The 24,423-nt window shown below is 42.7% G+C and overlaps 1 protein-coding gene across 4 annotated transcripts in view; it reads left to right on the top strand.

Moving 5' to 3' along the window:
• The window catches only part of magi3a (membrane associated guanylate kinase, WW and PDZ domain containing 3a), a 170,363-nt gene that overhangs the window by 74,831 nt on the left and 71,109 nt on the right, over positions 1-24,423 (top strand). For all 4 annotated transcript variants that reach the window (XM_031290591.2, XM_031290590.2, XM_036008551.1 and 1 more), the window contains exon 2: positions 23,415-23,531. In XM_031290591.2, coding sequence (XP_031146451.1) covers positions 23,415-23,531 — 117 coding nt within the window. The remainder of the gene's footprint in view (positions 1-23,414; positions 23,532-24,423) is intronic.

The raw sequence follows: 24,423 nt of genomic DNA, 5'->3' as shown, positions 1-24,423 counted from the left end.
AGCGCTGCCTTGGAGTCGACGGTGGGGGCTTAAAACACCATCGAGCAGTTAAAACCCACACAAGAGCTGAAAATGAATAATACTCTATTTTCCAAAAGAAAATATGTAAAAAGGATCCATGTGTGGAAATACCTATTTCTTAGTTCTGATGTTCAGTCGAAAAACATCAACTCCTTCAAAGACCAGCGGGATCATGTTTTGCAGCTCTTTTTGATCTTTTGCATCATCATCATCATCATCATCATCATCATCATCATCATCATCATCATCATCATGGATAGAGATGTATTCCAGGAAAGTGTTTGCGCTGGGGATTTAGGGAACAGAAAACTCACCCAGATTAACACAGAAGTTATTTTCTTAACATAGTAACCCTGTTTGAAACGGAATAAAACCCTTTCAGTCACAGCTGCAGCAGCACTATATATTCCCAACAGAATGAAGAACGGTGTGTGACAGTGCTTTTACTTTGTCACAAAACAACCTGCACAGTGCATCTGCGCAGTCACCAGGATTGAAATCCCCCAGAAGGCATCAGGATTATTGATGCTTCTCTCTGCTGTTTGCCTTCTCCCCCCCCCCCCTACCCACCCACCCACCCATACACACACACACACACACACACACACACACACACACACACACACACAACCCTGAGGCCTGAACGAAAATGAAATGAAAAGACAACCCATTGAAACCATTCTGACAATAATCTTACGTCTACTCGAAGGCTTTTCCATTTCTGGCAAATGACAGTTTACAGAATTGAGAAAGGTAGTCTTCACTCAGCTTTGACGTCTGTATTTTGACCTACCCTCTTACTTTTGTTTTTTCTGACTCGGTCCATGTCGGTCTCTGTTACATCAGACAAAGTTTGCAGCATGGTGAACCTCTTGCTCTGTGTGCACTGCATCTAATATTTATATGTAGTATGAAGGCTGATGCCAAACCCCATGTGAAAAGCCTGTGGAGTCTTGTTTTGAATGTATGCAGTGTTGGCAGGCTGCATTTGACACCCAGTGCTATAAGAAGATGCAAATCTGTGATACTTTGCCTCTCTCCTCCCTACCTCTGTCTGTTTTCTGTTCTTCATTATTATTATTCTCATTCAAACGGAGCCCACAGCAAGCTGCATCCAATGTGGGCTGGCGTTCCAACATTTATCCTCGCAGAATTCAATTAATGTTCTCCTTTTTTGCCTTTCTTTCTCGCTCTCATTCATCCACAACCTTGGAAACGCTTTTTATCATTTTTCATAACAGTGCCCCAATATCATAAATCTGAGCCTATGTTCATTTCTCATTATGCTCAGCGTGATTGTGTCGGGGGGGGGCAGGAGGGGAGGAAGGGTATAAGTGGCATCGAACGAAGGCTGGTTCATCACTTTGCATTGCAGACAGACAGTGTTTAGAGGGGAGAAGTTTATATTTGTATTTATTATAAGGATCCTCATTAGCTGACGCCTAGACGACCAGCTAGTCTTCCTGGGGTCCAAAACGACATTTAATCAGACAATATTAAAACATTTCATGACATATACAGAAAAGAAAAGAAATAAAAGAAAATAAATACAACATAAATACAACAATACCTGCTTACAGAACTAAATAACAAAAAAGACTACATAAAAAATTTATAAAAACAATAACAAACCAAGCAAATAGAGAAATATCTTGAAAACAAAGTTATATATTACAGTATACCCTGCATGGGGAAATTACATTTTTTCACTCTGTTGTTACACACAGGCCCGAAATTAAATATGTGGCCTATACACAGTAATGGAGAGATGTCAGAGTGAGGGGGCTGCCCATGGACAGGCTCTCCTGCTTCCAGTCCACACTCCATACTTGGTTTGTACGGGGACTTGAACTGGCGACCCTCAGGTTCCCAAGTCCCTGCGGACTGAGCTACTGCCACCCCAAACATGTCACAGTTCCAAGCATCGTATTGGTTTTTGTATGTGTCTTCTTCTTGGGCCTTTTTACTTGCCAACATGTGAGTACAGTGTCAAGAACGTATTAATGGCTTTTAATAGAAAGGAATGGAAACATGGTTTAATTTTGAGTTACGTCAATGAATAAATGAATTAATGAGACGGCTTATCATCCACACTTTTTCTTTCCTTCCGATGTGACGCCTCTATACTCTATGAAAGAAGAGGTCAAGGGGTCAATAACCTCATTTGGCTGTGTTAGAAGTAATAATAATGAAGGGAAATAAAGCAGCTCTAGTTGTCCCTGGCAGGCCCAGTAAATTAGACTGGGTAAACCTGTAAATTTTTCTCCCCTGCTTCCATTACAAATCTGCAGGGACCAATCACAAACTGGCTCATCCACCTGGCCACCGAAGCGCAGCAACCCGTTGATGAAAGTACGTCACCCAGATCGTTGGTCTGATTGGTTGAAGGACTATCCAATTGTGTACAGAGTCATTTGAACTATGCCCGTTGATCACGCCTCTTAATGTTCAATCTTAAAAGATTGAGCTTGGTCTGGTGTCTTGGCCAGACTACCAGTAAATGTCATGCAGAGATAATTCCAGCGGTTTACACTCTGGCAGCCCACATACAGTACAGTTTCATTATATCTAAGTGTATTTGATCTTAAGATGGCGAGCAAAGTCAAAGCCGGCCTGAGGAAAGTCGCTAACGCGACAATGAGTGACCCCTCAATCCGAGCCGGGCTGTGTGATGAAATCTGTGCCGTTGGGTAACGACGTTTTCCTTCGCCGCCTCTTGCTGTCTAATTGAAAATGTATTTATTCCTCTGAATTACCGCCTGCTCTCAGCTCCCTCCCTCGCTCCCTATTAAAAAGATTGGCTGTGAGCGTTTAACTCCGTCTGTCCACTTAAGAGTGAAATGGTTTATAAAAAAATTTAAAATACATTAAAAAAAAATCATTGCGACGGGTTTGTGTCGACTTGATTAAGTATTAGAATGTCTTTGAAGTGGCAAAGTTTGATTCCCACACACGAGCCGGCGTTTCCCAAGAGGGGCTTTACTGGGGCAGAGCGGGCTGAGATGCTGTGTGATGTCAGGCCATTTCAACCGAGCACATTTAGTTTATAATTGCCGCTCTCTCGTCTTCCCTCTTCACAGTACAGATTCAAATGAGAGGAATGGTGAAGTTACAGACATCATAGTTTGACTTTGGGTTTTAATTAAAAGAGCACTTACTAAGCTTTTTTGGATTTTTTTTCCGTGTATTAGTGTGCTATATAGTTCTTTGTTTATGTAATCGATGTATAAAGAATAACAAAACACACCTCGCTCGCATTCCTGTTTGAAAGGATTCCAGCCTAGTTTTTCATATGTGCTGCCCATTAGTGCTGCCTGAGCAAGCACAGCCCACAGAGCGGCTAGTTTGAATTTGGTTGACCAATGACAACAGAGTGGGCCAGCGGACCAATCATAGCAGACTTAGCTTTTCGGGAAGTTGGGCCAAGAGCTCAGTGGGCACATGAGAAACATAATAGTATGATAAACATAATACGTTTTTAAACATCGAAGCATGTAAACCTGTTCTAATAGACATCCCAAGAGTACATATATTATGCTGAAAAGCAGTATATTAGTAGCCTGGCTCCACCCTCCTATGTACTTACGCTCAATTTTCATTTCTCTTCAGTACTACGTCTGGGTTTGCGGTATATTCTTGGGTTTTCTCCAACCAAATTTTTGCCGGTCCAATCAGCGAACAGAGGGAGTGGCTGAGAACGATGATGTTGAGGCCGTGCGCTAAAGTTGTAGTTCCGTAATGGCGACGGAGAAAGATGCGAGCGAAGCCATTCGGTCCGTTGTGGCAACGCTGCCGAATATCCAGAAGTTAAAGCCCGAGCAAGAACAATCTTTGCTGAGTTGTGTTGGTGGCCATGATGTTGTGGCCCTCCTCCCCACCAGGTTCGGGAAAAGTTAGATTTTCCAGCTCGCTCCGTTAGTGGTGAAGGAGTTGGCTAAGGCTAACGTTAGCGATGCTAAGCCGACGTCACGACCAAACGTTAGCGATTGGTTATGGCAGATCCAGAGTGGCTCTGGGCAGATCCAATAGTTTTAAACTTCAACAGAGTACCCGCCTTCAAGGAAGTTAACACTTGTCAATGGAGGGTGGCCAGACTCTCTGTACAAATGAAATGTACGAGAGTCTGGTAGGACCAGGCTTGTATAGTAGGGGATCTTTTAAACATTTTTCATGATTAACATTTTCTCATGGAAGTAAGCCCTCCCCCCACCCCGCAGGATACACAAATGTCATGGAAGCAGACTTCATCTTTTTAATCCAATGAACATAAACAGATAAAAAGTGTAAACATGTTACAGAAGTATTGCAGTATTACAGGATCACACTAGAGAGAGAGAGAGAGAGAGAGAGAGAGAGAGAGAGAGAGAGAGATATATATATATACACATACACATATCTACACATATTAGCACATACATACACTTTAGTTAGCCTTATCGTCAATGTTTATGTAATCCGTTTGCTACAGTATGTTAACCAGGGCAGGCTAGTGCGAGGTTTGGAGTGGAACAGATGTCATTAGGCATGCTTCTGTAGATGAGCTAATCACAGACACCACCTGGGTGTGCTGATTGCCATTAATCCGCTATTGTAATTGAAAATTAGGGGTTGCACAGGAAAAGCATGCTGTCTCTTCATCGGCCCTAATAGATTCCTTACACCTGCCTCCTGACAGACATGTCATTCGCCCTGACAGCAGTAATATAGCATTCACCTCCCGGCATGCAAAGCTTTGGAAATACTCACTTATGACTGACATAACTGTGGTGGCTGCTATCTCTTTTTACAGTGATGCTATTTCATCTCTAAATACCACATTTGGCATAGCAGTGTAAATGCAGGAAGCAGCATCTCTATTGTTGAAGACTCTTCCCCGAGGACATACAGTGTAACTGCGGCAAACCTCTCCTCCACAGTTCAGCCATTATTTTGAATCGGTGTGTAGTAGGGCTGGGTATCGCCAATGATTTCCCGAATCGATACGATTCCGATTAGCAAGGTCCCGAATCGATTACATTTCCATAATCGATTCGATATTTCAGTTACAATACCAGTTTTGCTTGGATATAAAAGCAGGCAGCACCCCTCCATGAGTTGCTCACTAATGGGAAAGCCCATTCACTGAACGATGCCCTGCCCCCGAGCCTCACCCGCAATTTCCACCAACTGCGGAACGGCTGCGGATCCGCTCCGGAACGGCGGCAGTGTCAGTAGGTTTCCATTAAAGTCAATGTGTGTATTTCCACTGACTGGCTGCGTTCTGACTCCGTCCCAGCTCCGGCGATCCGCAGCCCTCCAGAGCAGATACACAGAGCTTCTATTTTTGCCGGATGCTGACAGGAAGTTGAGCACAGAAACAAAATAAAACATCCGGTTCATTTTTAAAATGAAATACACCGTGCTCACGCCGGATCATATTTCTCTGCACTACACCTTGAGAATGTCATAATGGGCGGAGACAGGCCCGAAATCAACAGATCATACGTGAATTCGCGAGATCTCGTAGGTCCTCGTGACTTCAGCTGTCAGTCATGGCCGCAGCCGTTCCGCAACAAATCCGGACCTGGTGGGTATTGAAGGACGGCGGAGCACGGAGCCAACAAGCAGCGGGGGCCAATCCGCAGCCGTTCCGCAGGTGGTGGAAATTGCAGGTCAGTCCTCATCCTGCTGCGAGCTCTGTGTTTCTTCTTCCATTGATAATCCTGTTCAGAAATATTCTCAGGGAAAGTGGATTATGGCGCATAGTGGTATGAATTCCCCTACAGTTCAATCCCACATTTAATTAAATTCATCGCTGTCTTTGGAAATAGTTGGCGTCCTCATTCTCTTCACCCTCGCTGTGATGTGCACTCTAGTAAAGGGAAGGCCTGTGTGTGTGTGTGTGTGTGTGTGTGTGTGTGTGTTGTGTGTTGTGTGTGTGAGCTCATATAGATGGTTGATTGGTATGTGTGCTCTTGGTTCATGCATTTGTGTTATTGCACAAAAGAACACAGGGTAATAATCCCTTTTTCCTGTTATGTAACATGTTAAAAGTACAAACACACACACAAAAAGAGTTCTTATTTATGAATGACAAGCCACCTCCACACTGCATGGCTTTCTCCACAGGCAGTGCCATTGTTAAGTGTTTATTTTCAAGTCGACAAAACAAAAAGACAAGACATTTACAACCGTGCCTTTCCTATGTGACAAGGCAATGAGTTACTGCTGGTATAGTTATTTATTTCTCCCTGAGATGGGCTTAAAACTTTAAATACCAAAATCTTTACTCCTGTGACCTTTTAAGATGGCGTATCAGAATAACTACCATTTTCCTCTCAGGGAGCGCTTAAAAAGCAACCTCTAGGTCCAAAAATGGAAGATAAAAAAAAAAAAGAATTCATATACCTAAAGTAATGGATGAAAGCTGGTGCTATCTGCTCTAATAACTCTGCTTTGTGTTGTTAAGCCGTCACTCTGCGCTGTCACACTGTTCTCTCGTCTCCTTCAGCGCTGCCAACGCCATGCTTGTTTTTCACAGCCTTTGACACATAAGAGCAGGGTTGTTTTTTTTGCAAAGAGAGACACACTTCTCCACGCTAAGACATGGCAAAGCTTTCAGCTGTCAGGAACAAACTTGAGGAGTGTGTGAGGAGAGCACAAAAGAGGCGAGGAACGCTTGCCTTCGAATTCATCGCAGCGCACCTCCAACTGGAGCTGTGCAGGGGGGCGTTGAAGACGGACGCGAGTAGACCTACTACATACGGAGCTGGATTGAGTCTCCCTCTACGCATGCATAGGCAAAACATTTTCTGTCTTACCCTCTCTATTTTTCCTCTCCTCCTCCCTCCCACATTCTTGACCTTTTATATGAACTATGTGCGTTGTTCACTGCATTTTAAGCGTCATATTTCGATTCCTAACTTCTCTGTTCTGCAGTGCATCTGAAGACCATCTGTGGCAAAATAACGCTGATAATTACATTAGAGTGAGTCAGTGGGAGTGAGTCAATGTGTTTGTGGTCAGGGGTGATCGTGTCCTCAAGCGTTTATTGACTTTGCATTATGTCTCTGAAATAATATCTCTGTGCCTTTTGGTGCCTGTGTGTGTAGCTTTTCAGGAGAGTTAGTGTTTGTGGTGTGTTTTGGTTACGGAAGAGGATAGAGCCACATGTGAAAAATGTATTTGAGTTCTGAGTATCAAGTCGGAATTCAGAGAATAAAGTGAAGAATTCTGACAGGCCGGCTACATTGCGCAAGTAACGTATGCGGAGCGGATATTCCAAACTACACTTTAATCAATGAAACTGGCTACACCGGACATCAAAGTGGTGCGTATGCTCCGTATGATCCCCTCTACAAGCGCTCAATGTAGCCAACGTGTTTTGTTTTTTTCAACCCCGAATTCTGTCAATTAAGTCAGAATTCTAAGATTACTTTTCTTCATAATTCTGCCAGGAATAAAGTCAGAATTGCAAGGATTCTGAGATTAAAGGTACACTGTGTAGTGTCTTAAGTATTTTATTAGCTAAAATCAATGTCTTCATTCATAAATATGTCCTCATTGGTGTAAAATGACCTCTGCCCATGATCTGACTTATCCTCGTAAGCGAAGAATTTCTTATCTGTATTAACATTAGACGGGCAAGTCCAAGGAGGCTTCCATGTCGTTCTGCCATTTTGAAAAACTGTAATCGCTGAGAGGGACATAAAGCACTAGCCTACCTGTCTAGTTAATCCACATCGCGTTTTCATTCAGAGCCAGTGTCACGTGACTGAAACCAGCTGAAACGGAGAAGGAGATCAGTGAGAGGCGCTTGTCACTGCCCCGGCAAATTTGAAAGCCTGCACTGCACTTTAGTTCATAATGGAGGATCATACTTATGCCGAGCCACAGGAGTAGGAATCCTGGATGGAGGAAAAAAGGGAATTAAAAAGGCACGTAGTACTTTTTCACACATTTGAAAAAGCGAGGCGCTAGAGAGCACTATTCGTTTGAATGCAAAATACAATTTCACCGTTAGATGGGAGAAACTCTTACACTGTGTAGCTTTTTAAGGTCAGAATTCTGACTTTAAACTCAGAAACCAAATAATTTCTCACATGTGGCCCTAATCCTCTTCCGTATTTGGTTGATGCTGACTCTTAATCAGTTACATTTTTATTAGGCTTACTCACAGATCTGTCTCGCCCCCGAACCCCATTCTTCTGTCATGATCGAAACCACACTGCGCTTGTTAAGGTTCTCCTCTCAGGGGGATGACCTATCCTTTAGTTTGTTTGTGTGTGAGTGCATGCCAGTATGAACGAAAGCAATGAGCTCAGTGAGTCAGCTAGAACCATCGCACATTGAACGAATCAGTCTAACAGAAATCCCCCCGATAGAAAGCTCCAGCGAGCTATCTCTCTGACATCATACTAATAACAAGGACCTAAGGACCAACAGGGAGTGGACTGTACTCTATTAAATCAGTTCTGACGGGATCAGTCCCTGAGCAGCACACCATGACTCACCCTCTCAGGCTGGGTGTCATTACTCTCCGTGTGCACTGTTCATTCCTGACAGAGAGCGCCTTTATATTTCCAAGATGCTAATAAATCGGCTTCGCTGGATCATTGTGACATTTTTTCTGTGGATATAACAAATGTGTAGGGCTGCAGCTAACGGAAGGGAGGGGCGAGTTAGCCTCCGTTTTGTTTGACAATACTTCGAACGTCAACAAGAAGTGCCGTCACCCAACATCACTTAGAGCACCTTTAATGTAACAGTTGACAACTAATCGACTAATCTTTGCCGCTCTACAAATGTGCGTTTTCATTTAGGCCACACGAGTCAAACTCACGGCCCGCGGGCCAAATCCGGCCCTTTGCAAATTTTGATCCAGCCCCCATATTAATTTAGGTACACAATACATGTTGGCCCGCCTAGTTTTTGTCACTTTTTACGAAGTTTTTGGCGCTTTTTTTCAACGTTTTTGTCGGCCAATCTGTAACTGAAAAGACTAAATGAGACATGCAATAATACAGTCGAAGATATTTCACTTTTCCGATGACATAAAAGCACTAAACTTTCACTGCAGTTTGACTGCAGTGGAATAGAAAGAGGCTGTGAGGCGTATACTGTTGTCACAGCCGCTGTACTCAGCCAGACCCCATTTTTGATCTGTCTCGTAACAGCAAGCACACAGATGTTCATTTTGATTCACTCCAGTTCACCCCCCCCCCTCCCCATCCCTATCCGTGAGTCCATCGGTCATGCGGGAAAAATTATTTATTAACTAACGTCTGTCATGTGCAACTGAAAGAATACATTTTGTGTCATCAGAGAAAGCCCTGAAAACTGCATGAGGTAAATACTCGGTTGACATTCAGCGGTTGTAGGGAGCTTTTGCCTGTGATTCTCTTCATATTCGCTGTGTGGTGTCTGGCTGCTAAAGCCTTTTCATCTGCTGCGAGTGACTGATGTGGCTGGCCTCTCCTCCCTGGGCATCTGCCCAGCTCACTGAGCGGCCCCTTGTGTGCGCCTTCAAAGAGATTCGGATAAATCATGGACTAAATGTCAACATCCAGTGGCCAAGCAATGTCCATAGGCTTCATTAAGCTGAAGTCATACACCTACCCTTGCGCTCAGTTACTCTTCTGCCATAACTCTAAACATTCTCTGCACGCACACGCACACACACACACACACACACACACACACACACACACACACACACACACACACACACACACACACACACACACACACACACACACAGCAGGAGCAAGGGATTATTACCCTGTGTTCTTTTATACAATAACACAAAACAAAATGCATGAACAAGAGACCACACATACCAATCAACCATCTATATGATCACACACACACACACACACACACACACACACACACACACACACACACACACACACACACACTCTCGTCAGGTCAGTGTTTCTCAACACTTCTCATTTTTTATTAATGATCCTTTTAAAACATTTCAGTCATGCAAAAGTCCTAAAATAATGATACGCTATATGAATGGATTTAGTGATTGTAAACATTTAAAGAATAGCATTCAAGTGTTTCAAGTTTCAGTTTTTTTAAGTGCCTCTTTTTAAAGCTAGGCATTTTTTTCTACCCAAACTGTTTTGTGACGTTCAGGGGGTAATTGGATGAAAAACATATTTCAAATGGGGTACATTTTTGGGAAAAAAAAGTTTGAGAATGACTGCGTTAGGTGGACATAGGGCTGAAATGAAGTCAAGTCAGCTGACTCATTGTGATAGTGATATGCGAGTATGCTGTTGTGCAGCCAGAGGTTCCAGCACATGATGGATGGATGTTGGCCTGCCTGACCTCCTGGAGATGGACAACAGGGATCAGGTTGTGACTGTGTGTGTACTGTATGTGTATACACAATGCCCTGGACCTGGAATTGCTTTTAGAGCCGCAGCTACATGTGAGAGCACATGTTGACAGAACATATAACATGTCGGTTTTAACTCATGTATTCACTCAAAGTGATTCTTTTATCAGTGTGCCACTCCTTGCACATTACCCAGCGTTATTATTGTAGCTGGATGAGATGGGGCTAATTTCACGTAAACTAAACTAATGTTCCTTCCCGATACTGATACCGCTACATGATCTTCCCTCTCGGCCGATATGGAATACCGATCTGATACAGTACTATACGATACTAGTGCATTAAAAGAAAAAAAAATAATTCTGGACTAAATTACGTGGTATTGGATCGGTGCATAGACTTGCATACTCCCCGATACGATACCAGCATTTTAGGCATTATCGGAGGCATTTCAGATACTAGTATCGGAATAACTCTAATTTCAACTACTTTATCTACTGCTGGGTATCTAATCTACAGTAATGCATCCTATTTTATCAGTTGTTAATATGTTTAGAGCTGCAAAGATTCATCGAGTAATCGATTAGTTGTCCACTATTAAATTAATTGTCAACTATTTTGATAATCGATTAATTGGTTTGATTTTTTTATGAAAAAAAGGTGAAAAGTCTCTGATTCCAGCTTCTTAAATGTGAATATTTTCTAGTTCCTTCACTCCACTATGGCAGTAAACTGAAAATCTTTGAGTTGTGGACAACACAATACATCTTTCACCATTTCCTGACATTATATAGACCAAACAACGACAGATTATTAATATATAATCTAAAATTGCAGCCCTGCATATGTTTTAAATCTACAATTCCAATGTGCAGTACAGAAATAAAGTTGCTTGTTCATGTGAGAACCAGGCCAATTATTAAACCCATGACAACCGGCAATCTCCTTTTAATCCCGGTGGTGTAAAGTGTTACAAGTATTGTGCTTACGAACAATACAAAGGTATTTGTACTTTATTTGATTACTCAATCTGACCAATTTAAATCTGAGATGCTACTGTAGCAAATGTTGGCATTATAGAACCGGTTGGTGGTATCACTTCATGAATAGCTGTATTAATGAATGGACTAATCCAGTGGTTCCCTAACTTTTTCTGTTGCACCCCCCTTTTGTAGATACAAATAATGGGGGAGAGAAAGAGATCTGCATATATAGGCCAAATATATTGGTTGTGTATATTTTTGTTGCACTTTTATTTTCATTAATACATTTGATTACAATGTTACACAGCTCTGTTTACACGTTATGCTAGTAGATTGATTTTTTTCTTTTGTTTTTAATTTCACACTTGCTTTGTCAATGGAAACGTCCGTTTCCCATGTCACTAAAGTTCCTTTGAATTGAATTGAGATCAGCTGTTCCTTAGAGAGAGAGAGAGAGAGAGAGAGAGAGAGAGAGAGACGCAACAATCAGCTGTTTTTCCGCGAAGGAATAGTCAATGAGACACAATGTGATTGGACTGGGAGATTGGCAGTCAGCTCCTTAGATGGAATTGTGTACATATTGTCTTGCCTTTGTTTTGGTAGCTGTGGCGTTTGCTGTAGATTCATCGTCTGCTTTACATTAACCCCTGTTATAACTCGCCCCCCAGAGGAAGCCCTGGACTAATCGATTATTGTACTAATAGTTTCAGCACATGTATCCAAATATAGTCCTGGTGTGTGCCTGTGTCAGCAGGATGCCATTTGAAGATTTGTGTGAGTCCAGGATCGAGGCAGATCAGCAACAACTGCAGCTCCTCAGGCTGTGCTTTCCAATACAATGCCTTCTGCTCTGTTGTGCATATTCTTAGCAGACATGCTTAAAGTGCTCATATTATGCTGTTTGGCCTTTTGCTTTTCCTTTATAGTGTTATATATCATTTTTGTGCACGTTATAGGTGTACAAAGTGAAAAAGCCCAAAGTCCACCCCAAAGGCACTTACCATCTCCATCAGAAAACTCTGTTCACAAACTGCTCCAAACAGCTCTATTGTAGTCCAGCCTTTACTTCCATGACGAATGTGTGTCACTTTGTAACTCACGTTATAATGCTCGCCTAGCTGCTAGCGTGGCACGCCCTCATACTCTGCTTCTGACTGGAGTAGTAGACCTTACCTAGCTACTGCGCATGTGCGACTCCCAACAAAGATGGAACAGAAGTGAGATGCCTCACTCTGTAGCTAAAACAGAGAGCTCAACAGAAAAGAGGAGCTGCAGCAATGTGCAGTACGACAAAAATATCATGTTTTTTGAAAATGAAACCATGTAAACCTATTCTTGTACTGAATATGAGCATACTATGAGCACTTTAAAACGTGACTGCTGACTACCCAAAGCCTTTAAAGCGAGCATTGCGCACACGGCGCATTTGAGTTGGGGAACAGAGCATATACCTCACTATGTACCTGTCCCATGTAAATCTGTCTTGAAACTTTTCATACCAGCAAATAATCAGTTACATTGCGTTGCCACCGTCATATAAAATCTTTGATCTCTGGTATGTATCCGTGTCACCTGGCTGTGTTTTCAGATCCTCACAGCATCCTTTTTTTGGTTTAAAATGTTAGCAATATGTGTGTGTAAGAGAGAGAGAGAGAGAGACTTCTGCATCCCCTGGGGTTCTCTCTGATGCATTGGGCGACATATTGTCAGTGACAGCCCAAGTTATTAAGGCTAAGAGAGCATCACTTTACTTGCTCTGCAGAACCGTAAACTACAGAGCTGCAGAAGCTCCTCCTGCTGCTCCATCTATCTCTATGTGGTTCCCCTCTCTCTGGCGCTTCAATAATACACTGATTGATCTCTCCCCATGTCGCTTGTTCCATTCTCTCAGATCCATTGACGACAGTGAAACCCTTTGTCTCCCATTCCCTACGATAGGATGGGAAAAAAATCAGTCTCCATCATGGGGATGAGGCGAAAAAGATTGTTCCGCTCTTTGATCTCTGTTTCTCACTCAGTCTCACTGGAAGCAATCGTGTGTGTGTGTGCGTGTGTGAGTGCGTGTGTGAGTGCGTGTGTGTGCACATGCATGAGTTTTTGTTTGTGCGCGGGTTTGCGCGCATGCGTGCGTGTACAGCAGGTGTTTGTGTGTGACTGTGTGCAGAAAGACAGACGGAGGTTTCAGACCGCAGCGATGGCAAACAGCAGGAGACTTTTGATAATGCACAGTGCAGAAGGGAGCTTCTTCTCTGCATCACAACCAGACGGCCTCCACACAACAGATCAGCCAAATGAAAAATGGGGCAAAGAGGCTCTGAGGCTGACGTGCGCGCACACACACACACACACACACACACACACACACACACACACACACACACACACACACACACAGATAACCACAGTCCTCTCTTCCTTAGGTCTGCTGCATTATGTTAGTATTTTTATCATTTTATCTTGTTTGTATGTCTCACAAGGGGGTTAACGGCACTATTAGAGCTATTAGGGCTGTGCATGGCTTGTGCATTGTATAGTGGACTAGAGCTGCTGGTATATTGGAGCCTAGAGATGAAAGAGAAACCAGTATCTAAAAAGGCTCGAAAGATGACTTATTAAAGATCTCTCTCCCATCCTTTCTCTCACTAGATCTTCGGTCTGCCTGGTCATAATACTGGGAATGCACGCTTGAGCAATTCCCCTGGCGGTAGTGGACAACAGAGGTCTCCATGGCTCGTTAAAGTCTGTCTTGTTGTGTTTGCCTTGTTTTCTTTTTGTTATTTGTGTTTGTTTCTTATTTTGACTGTCGCTACACTGAGGGACACAGGCCTTTGGCCAGAGCACTTGTCTCAGTGTACGGCTCCCTATTGAACTGTACACTGTCTGCCCAGAGCAGCAAACAGCCTTATAAGCAGAGCTTTTATAGGGCTAGTTTTGTACTGGAGTGAACAAAACAGTTCGGACTAAGAGACTAGTGATGTAAGCTGAAAGTGATCACTTACTGATGTGCATATGATGCAATCAGTTAATGAAGCAAGACTACGAGTCTACAGCCACACGGTAATGGTATGTGTCCAAATAGGCGGGTTTTTTTTTTTTGGCGGCAGGGATCGCCCCGCTTACCAGCATTGCACGCTAGTGGGCTTCAGAATCAGAATCAGCTTTATTGGCCAGGTTTGCATAAACAAACAAGGAATTTGACTGTTAAGTATACAGTATAACAATACGATAGAATTTACAAATTTACAAGAACTATACAATAACAATGGAAGAGAGGGAAGGAATAGTGCAATGTCAGTATAGTCCGAGATATAAGATTTGAATATAAATTTAAATATAAACACTTGCCGCTAGCAGTAATCAGTTTTTCTTCTCTGACTACTGACGAGCAAAGAAAACAGGCTACACCCGCCGACAACCCCAATGGCTGCATCTGATTGGGTTAACGCTTAACGTGGGGCTGTCTGCTCCCAGATTTCAAAACGGACCATAATGGCGGCTTGTTTGGTAAAGGATCTCTTATTTTACGAGAATAGTTCACAGTTCATGGTGATGTTTACCATCCATATAAAAGGCCAAGTCATCACCAAAGTTATGACAATACATTTTTTTTTGTTTTACCTTTATTTATCCAGGTAAGTCGATTGAGAACAACATCTCATTTGCAACGACGACGTCACATTCACACAGTTACACATTCATATCTGGAAGCTGCCCAGTACAACCACAGTCTGTTGGGATTAAGGGCCTTGCTTTTATATCAATATCGTGATCAGAGACTAGATATTGTCTTAAATTGTGGATATAATATCGTAATATCGCCATATGGCACAAGTGTTGTCTTTTCCTGGTTTTAAAGGCTGCTTTACAGTAAAGTGATGTCATTTCCTGAACTTACTAGCTGTTCTATTATTTGTATGCTGTTCTTTACCCACTTAGTCATTATATCCACATTACTGATGATTATTTATAAAAAAAATTAATTTTTCACAATTTCATAATTCAATTTTCACTCATTTTAAAAATATTTTGCAACCGCACCAATTGTCAATATCTAATATCTAATATCCAATATCGTCGCAATATCGACATCGAGCTATTTGGACAAGAATATTGTGATTTCTGATTTTCTCTATCGCTGGTGAGTACTGGTGATGGGAGTGTCCACTGAGCAGTACTGGAGCTGACAGATTGCAGGGCAGATAGCAGTGCTCAGGGAAGCGATTGGACATGGATACTGGGCGAAGGAGAGGTTCATGTTATGATCTGTCAGTCTGCTCCACATCACAGGAAGTCAACAGGCCCCACCCGCTCGGGTTGCCAGCGTGGGCTGGCCGTGACTGTTCTTTCACATCCCTGCCCCCAGCTAAGAGTCCAAAAGGGGCCAGCCAAGTCAAGGAAGACTCAACCTTAGCTTTATTACAGCTTTTTGTTAAATCTTCCTCTAAGCCACAATGGGATTAGAAAGGACAATTTCAAGGTTGCTTCTCACTGTCGACACTTTTGTCACATGCTGCAACACAGAGATCGGGGAGGAGAGGGTACCTTGAATAAATGTGAACTCACCTCTTTTAGCAATAATCCATTTAAACTCCCCAACACAACACTGGCTGGATGCTCTGAAGATTAAATATTGTACACACACACCTAACATTAACAGAATAGGTGTGTACTATTAAAAGAAGAACACTGAGCCAGTTTTATCTCAAACATGTAACTAATGGATATTTAGTGCAGTCGGCCAACAATAGCAGGCAAGCCATCCGGAGCCAAGAATATATTTCTAAACGCTGAGTGCTTTGGGACACCATCTGTGTCTATTGCCAAGTGCGCTGATGATTATCACATTGACTATAATAAGCCCGCAACATTAAGCCTGCACGCAATACGTAGCAAGACCATTCCTTTCAATTATCCGCTTTAGGAGTTGATCTTGCTATTCTGCCAAGGGTGCAGGGATAATGCCATTGTCCTTGCGGCACAGCAAGCCCAAAATAGCATCATAAAGAGTCACTTTTCCTCCAGCACCTCATCCCCCTCTGTGTTGCGTTATCGATAGGAATTGTATACTAATGGCTTGTGAATTCTGCTGTTAAACATGTTGCTAAGGACAACAAGTTTTTTTTCTGTATCGTTAACAAGATACAACTGGAAAAGTGGATGTTGGGAGGTTTTTCAACCAGGCTATTAACCATTTTATATCAAAAACACGCAGCTTGTCCAGACTGACCTGATGTTGAGATACCATCCCACTAATTGGACTTTAAGAGGGATGTATCTAACCTGAGGGGAGAAAAGGGTCATTGGCGACATTGATTTCCTTCATGTATATTTACATCCCAAAGAGTACCTCCATCCACAATTAATCTGTTGGGCTCTGCAGCCACTAATTGACTTCACACTAACTCCTTTTTTTGCCGGACAGTTTCAGCTCTCAGCTTAAACAGTGGCAGCTTTTCTCCGATGGGAAAACACTCCACGCCTCTGAAGAAACTGGGTGTCCCTTAGATGCCAGTACACTGTTGATTCTCTCTCTGCCTGTCACACAGAATGAAGCACGAATCTTCTGTTACCCCGAGTTGCCAAATGAACCTAACAAGGTGGTAATTAGCAGATGGCGGGGGCTTTCACGCTGTTTTCGGAGCTGCACTACTGTCAGAGAATTGCCTCATTAGACGCCCACTGACACCCCTGCTGGTGACATCTCCGCATTGCTTCCGCTCTCATTTAGGAAAAGCACTGTGTCTATGCAAGCCCCATTGTAATTTGACTGCCCGTTTTTTGGGTGCCTGGGTAAATATCTTAACTGCTAGTCAATTGTTTTGGCCCCGGTGAAGCGAGGGCGTGCTGGTGTGCCAAGAAGTAAGCCGAGCTGCAGGGATTTCACAGAAGACGGGTCTTTTTGCTTTAGGCAGAATGGTTGTTGTGCCAAATCCATGTAGCACTATGACTGTTAGTTTTACCTGAGTGCTCAGTATCTAGTGTGCAAGCTTAGCATTCCAAAAAGTTGCTTTATTGTATGCTTTATATTTCTCTTTTTGCCAAGTGTTTAACATTTTCTCTCTTCCATCGAAATTCCAGCTCATGCCATGTTCCATCTAGTATTTATTTCATAATAGCAGTGGTGTTGAAGTGCGTGAGTTTTATTTCGTGCTGCCGGAAGATATTTAGCTCATCCGCTGACGAGAGAAGGGCTTTAGACACATTTGTCCACAGTTGTAGATGTCGAATGACGTTTGATAAAATGCTTCAAGAGTTGTTGCCTACTCTTTCTTGTCATGTTTACATGAAGTAAAGTACTTGATGAAGCAACCTACAAGAATGAAATCAAATAACTCCTGCTAGGCATTTTCACATTTCACATACAGGAGTCAAAATACCTCCCCTCCTCCTTAATTCTATCCAATCAACCTTAAAGCCTCGTTATGGCCTTTTCTTTTCCTTACCAACCAGAAAATTCAAATACATATACAGTATTTTGACTAACAAGCTAAGTGTACAGAGATTTACAGTGATCACATTTTGGGAAATTGTGTGCTAGGTAAAAACCAAAAACTACATTCAAATATTCTGCATCGTCTCTCCGTCCACTTTGGTCCAGACTGAAATGTGTCAACAACTCTTGGATGGATTTCCATGAAATCTGGTACAGATATTCATGGTCCCCAGAGATTTAAGCCAACTGACTTTTGGGATTTCCTTAATTTTCCTCTAGTGCCACCGCAAGGTTCTCCGTTCTGGTTTTAGTGGAATGTTTCAGCACTCTTGGATGGATTGCCATGAAATTTGGTTCAGACATCCATGTTCCCCTTAGGATGAACTGTAATCATTTTGGTGTTCCCTTGACTTTTCATCTAGCGCCACAAGTAGATCAAAACTTTGGTTTATAAGCAAATACCCAAACATAAGCATGCTAGCATGGTCATTGTGAGCATGTTAGAATGCTGATGTTAGCATTAGGCTCCAAGCACTGCTCTGCCCAAGTACAAGTTTGCTGTAAATATGGCAAAAGAAGAAAAAAAACATAAGCTCCTTTGACTGTGTGCATTACAACAGAAATGTTTAGTCAAAAACGGTGGACCATGTTGAAAAACCTGCTTTATGAAAACAGGAGGACTGAAGCTCCTCTTTTGGCTGAAATATAAATTGTCTCTCAATGAAATACTTTTTGCGAAGCGCTTCTATGGTTTGGACATCAGTTACAGAAAATGACAGATGGTGAGGTGAGCTGAGAGTAGCACTTTCCCATGGCAGATCCCAAAATCTAAGTGGGGAAAGGATGATGGGCAGCAGCATGTGCTTTCTTTTAGTTTCTGTGGATGTACAGTATGTGTGATAGAGCGAGACAGTGGGGTTTTTGTTAGTACAGTTAACTCTCTACTTAGATTCTTACATAGATTTTTTATTTTGGATCTACAGTACGTAAGGCATCTTGTCTCTTCTCCTCTCCTCTTCCTCTTTTTACACATATGTGTAAATACCGCAAACTAATAGCCCGAGCTAGAGCTTGGCTGTTATTTGCTTTTATCAAGACTGATTTACCGGGTAGAAGACAGGCAGAGAGGGTCTGCGGTGGAGGCAGCCACAGGTAGATGCACGCATCACTTGAAAGCAAAGGCTTGTGAAATGAAAGAAAGCAAAAGGTCAGGTGGCTAGCAGTGGCAGAAAGAAAACAGGAAAAGGCAGGGAAGGCTGACAGCTATTCAGAAAATGATCTCCAACCTAGGTGTGAGGAGCCCTGTCGGGATCTGCCAGGGCTGATGAGTCTTCCCAACGAGCGAGGCAAAGACGCACAGTCATGGAGGGATAGAATAATGATGGAAGGTCAGGAGAGAGAGAGGCGGGGTGAGTTTCCACGTGTGTTCCCATGCATCACCCTCTCTCTCTCTCCCTCCACCCTGCCCTCCCTCGCTCCCTCTGTTTATAATGATTCGCCATCCTTGAACTGCAGCCCCTTCTTTTCCCCACCAACTGTCCCCCATCATGAGAGAGTGTCTAATAGCCAGATGACAAGGCACAAAGGCTTCCATTGTGTCCCGCATGCCTCGTACTACCAGCCTGGCAGGCCAGTGATGCGCTGCCTTGTAACCTAGCGGGAAGCTGAGAGTTGCTGCTCCCTCCCTTTCTTTCTCTCCCCGTCTCTCTCTGGATATATGAAGTGGCACGCTAACACAACCTGACAGGCGGGCCACAAAGACAACCCTGTTAGAAGCACTTGAGTGGGAGTTTGCTTTGGGCAGGGGAGGTGATTTGCATGTGTTTGTGTGTGTGTGTGTGCGTGCGTGTGTGTGCATGTTTTTTGTTTAGTTTTGTTGTCAGTGTGTGTGTGTGTATTTGCGAAAGATTGGTTTTGTTGACCCAGTGGGGTAGCTACCCTTAGTTGCAGGAATCCTTTGGTAACAATTAGCTCAATCCATTGTCCATACTGAAACCAGCTGATCTTTCAAGTAGAGATGTTCCGGCTCCGATACTACCTAAAACGCTGGTATCGGTATCGGGAAGTACTGGAGTTTATGCACCGATCCGATACCAGCAAAGGGAGCACTGCACTGTACCCTGGATGGAGGCCATAGTGGAGGAGTGAATTGTGTCCAGTGGCACCCTGAAGACAGTTTATAAGAAAATCTACATTAAAGTAGTTTATTTATGTCCTTTTTTCCGTTATAACTGACTGTCAAACTGCATAATAAAAGAAAGTTCTGGGGCGTTCATTGTTTGTGTTTGTTCATGTTTCACCTGAGCCAGACCGACAACAAAGATAGAAATAATATCACATCCATACAGGGATAGTAGTATACAGTTGTTAAAACATAATAAAATCGGTATTGGATCGGTACTCTGTATCGGCCGATGCGCAAGTTCAGGTATCGGTAAGCAAAAAATGGTATCGGACCATCTCTACTTTCAAGGCAGTGTGTGAAAATGGATCCAGGAAGGCAAATTCAAGCATGAAAGCCCTGGTGAAGGCATGGTCACTCCCATTCCCTTTAACATGGGAACAGGCCTGACCCGGGAGGGGAGGGAACAGGTTGTATATTGTGTGTGTGTGTGTGTGTGTGTGTGTGTGTGTGTGTGTGTGTGTGTGTGTGTGTGTGTGTGTGTTTTGGGGTTTTTCATGTCTCATAGCTTCTGGGAACATGGACCGCAGGCTTGTGGCTTTCCAGTTGCAAAGCGTAGCCAGACCCAGCTTTTGTTTCCTTGACCCAAATTCCTCACATTCATTGTGCCAGTAAAAAGTCTACAGAGTTACATAATGGAGAGCCATGCTTCCCTTGGCCCTGGCCCTCACTTGCACCTCTGCCATGCTGCAGTTACTGGACTGTTAACAATTTCAGTGAAGCAGCAGGCACACGCGAAAACCTCTGAATTCCATAATCACTTGAATTATTAGCTTGTGCTTTTAATGAAAATATTATTTTTTCAACACCACTTTTGGGAGATGCTAAAGGGGGACAATCACCCGCCTCATCCAGGCTACATATTGCTGCTGATCTGCAGTCCCAGCGGTAGTTCTAGTAATGCTAGTTTATCCACTTTGGGGATGAATAGCAGAACTTAATTTAATTTAAAATATTTGAATTGAATTTGGCAAGAGAGAGCTTTTTATTCCCCAGCAGCCAAGCCCATCCTTCAATACTTCCTGCTGAAAACGGGTAGAATTCTGGAATGTGTGGGATGCTCCTCACTTTATAATAGTCTTCTGCTTTTACTCTGGGGATATTTCTCTTTGTTACCAGGCAGTATGATTATGTTTTATTCCATTTCTTTCTGCAAATGCTTAAATAAAAATAGTTTGAACCCTGCCACTCGTTTGAAAGACGGGATCGTGTGTGTGTGTGTGTGTGTGTGTGTGTGTGTGTGTGTGTGTGTGTGTGTGTATAGTGTCTGGAACACTGACTCCAAACTGTGTAGTATGATAAAATATCAGCAGATTAGCCAACAGCAGCATGGGAAAGGCATGTATTAATCATCTCTGTACTGTAGATGTCTTGCTGGGAGAGAGGTATGTTATCTTACTGACTGATGTTTCTCACAGTGGCTTAATGCCGATCTCACAGCCTGGCTTCTGCTTGATTCTCCTGACAATTTCTTATATACGGGATCTGAACTACTGCGTCAGAGAATCTGGCAGACATTAGTTACGTTTGCATGGACCCTAATATTCTACTAATAATCAGAATAATAGCCTTATCAGAGTAAAAATACCTCATGTAACCACCTTAATTGGAAAAGGTAGGTTTCCCACGTGCACCGTTTTACTGTGGTTTCCTGGTTGAGCAACATGTTTCCAAGGAGCGGTGTGAGGTATGTTTTCTCTCATTTCGGTGGGTGTGTCACAGGTGATACCCAATCAGTAGCGACGTGAATGTAAACTTGTGGTAATAAAAAGGCAGTGCACTTGCGCACACAGCAGGGTCTTCAACAACGCAATCCAATCCAAAAAGTTATATTCTAATTAAATACTTTACTTTAAGCCATGGGCGCCTGGGTAGCTCACCTGGTAGAGCACGCACCCATGTAGAGATGTCCTCGATGCCGCGGCTTCGGCTCTGACCTGCGGCCCTTTGCTGCATGTCGTCCCCCCCTCTCTCTCCCCTTTCAGGTCTAAGCTGTCCTGTCGGAAATAAAGACTTAAAATGCCCCAAAAATAATTAAAAAAAAAAAAAAAAAAAATGCTTTAAGCCATGTACATGCACATCTTATTGCATCACTTAATGTGAACAGTTAAGTTAGACTCTAATCGAATTGATTTCAATCAGGTTGAAGAAATAATGTCCATTCTAACTGCAGCAGAAAACATAAGACCACATTCTGGCCTTGTAGATATGTGTTCGAGACGGCATGAAGTAGACGTGGGACATGGGATTAGATTTTTATCAGTCACCTTGCAGATGTCGTTGCATGTTGCTGCGATAACTGTCAGAACAACTGTATTAACGTAACTGTTTGCTGTAGATAGTGGACACACATAGCAGTTCACCCCCTCCAATCATCTGCCTGAGGTTAATTGCTCGACAGCTTTGAGGACCCAGTGCCAGCCACTGATGCCCGCGGTGTAGCCTAACCGAAGCCATATTTAAGGCCCATCTGCACGTCCCTTTCCTGCTCCTTCTTTGCTCTGGCAAACACAAGGGAATTCTACTTTCTGCTTCTTCTTTCTCTCTTGATCTCTCCGTTACTTCTCTCTGACTTTCTGCCGCTCAAAGGAGAACGTTAAATGTCCCTTTACCTTGAAGATGACTGTGCAGCGCCTTGCCTTCCTCAGACTTTTACCTTGAAATGCTGTTGTTCCCGAGATGCAACAGTCTTGATTTTGTCATTCTACTTCTTCTTTTTTTTACCATGCATGCATGTGGATTTTATTAAGAGAGCCCAATTAATTGACGTTTCATCCCATATGGCAGTTTTAATTTATATCTTGTCCACTCAGCGCCTATTAGGGTTGCACAATATATCGTTTTGTTTTTTTTTAAATCGTCATTGCGATATCAACCGCCAAAATACACCCACCGCGAAAGGCTGAGACATGCGGTTTCTTGTGCTAGTTGAAAGAAAATATCAGTAATATATTCTATTTTTACGGCCACCGTTTATATTCATATAATAATCTCAATGTTCAATCTGTTCAATAAAAGAATGCTGGAAATGATTTCCTTTCGTTTGTTTTAAATTCAACACGCAATTTGTTGTATTTTTGGAAGAATACCAAATGCAGCAGAAATGCAGAACTGAGTACACTTTAACATCTGTTTATTTATCCTAAGTAATATTGTTATCGCCATATTCAAAACGTTATTGCATATTTTCCTCATATGGCGCAGCCCTAGCTCCTATTCCTCTCAGGTACGAGTCATTGCTTTCCGGACAAGGAGCGTTTGATCCGTGGCTCGTGGCACGTATCGTTGTCCGTCGGAGGAGTGTGCTGTAGCTCATTATGAATATTACATTTCAGAATGTCTTTTTGATTGTCTCTAAATCAAATCACCAGAGCGGGGTGTTTTGGAAATGAGCGCCACGCGGATGCTCCTCCTACGTGATTTAAGTGTCAGACTGACCCAGATCTGTCTTTTCCTTTCTTCTAGGTAAGGTGTTGAACACTGATTTGCGTCACTACCTCAGCCTGCAGTTTCAGAAGGGCTCCCTGGACCACAAGCTCCAGCAGGTGATCAGGGACAACCTGTACCTGCGCACCATTCCCTGTGAGTATAGCCTCTACACTACAGCCTCGTGCACCTCAGTCTGCTCTCGCTCTACTCGTACCATCCCACTTAGTTTTGACTTGCCTGCATTTTCTTGTCTTTTTTTGGAATTCAACTTTTTGTATTGAATTTTTTCACAGGCTTGGTAAATGCAGGGGTCAATGTGTAGTTTTTCTTTTAACTTGTCCGATCGGGCAAGTGAAAACAAATTTGTACTTGCCCGAAGTCTATTTTTACTGGCCCTTATACAAATTGGGCTTTTTTTTTCCCAAAAAAAAAAAAAAAAAAAAAAAAAACATAAAAGGAAGCCTAAAAAAGGAGTGTAAAAGGTAAAAAAAACCATTGAAAAAATGTCAAACTTCGAGAAAAAAAAAAACACATCACAAGCGTTGCAAAAAAAAACATAAGCTTTAAAAAACAAGTCGGAAAAAGCATGAAAAAAAAACATCGAAATGCGTCAAAAATGTAAACAAAAATGTCAAAAAATCCTTAAAAGATTGGAGAGAAAAACGTCCAAAGTGTCAAGCGCAAACTCTTTTCTTGATTGGCCAACGGCACATTCAAATCAAATCATTCAACAAGCATTCTCCATCGAGGTGGGGGGGGGCAAGAAAACAACCACATCATTTATGACGCGATGATGCCCGAACAGCCAAGTGGGTTGATTTATACACTGCGTTTCACTTGCCCCGGGCCATCGGGCAACCCTTATTTTGAACCCTGTACATGGATGGCACACATACTTTGTTTCAGGATACAGGAGCATGTAGCAAACACATGTCATGGAGGCAGACTCCAACCTTTTAGTCATATGTAGATGAAAGTGAATGTATTAAATGTGAATAATAATATAAACATGTTACAGAAGCGTTACAGTATTACAGGATCCCAC

Source organism: Sander lucioperca, chromosome 12 (genome assembly GCF_008315115.2).
Source record: "Sander lucioperca isolate FBNREF2018 chromosome 12, SLUC_FBN_1.2, whole genome shotgun sequence".
Classification (NCBI taxonomy): domain Eukaryota; kingdom Metazoa; phylum Chordata; class Actinopteri; order Perciformes; family Percidae; genus Sander; species Sander lucioperca.
Note: the sequence above shows the minus strand (reverse complement) of the source record. Positions and strands in the feature narration are given on the sequence as shown.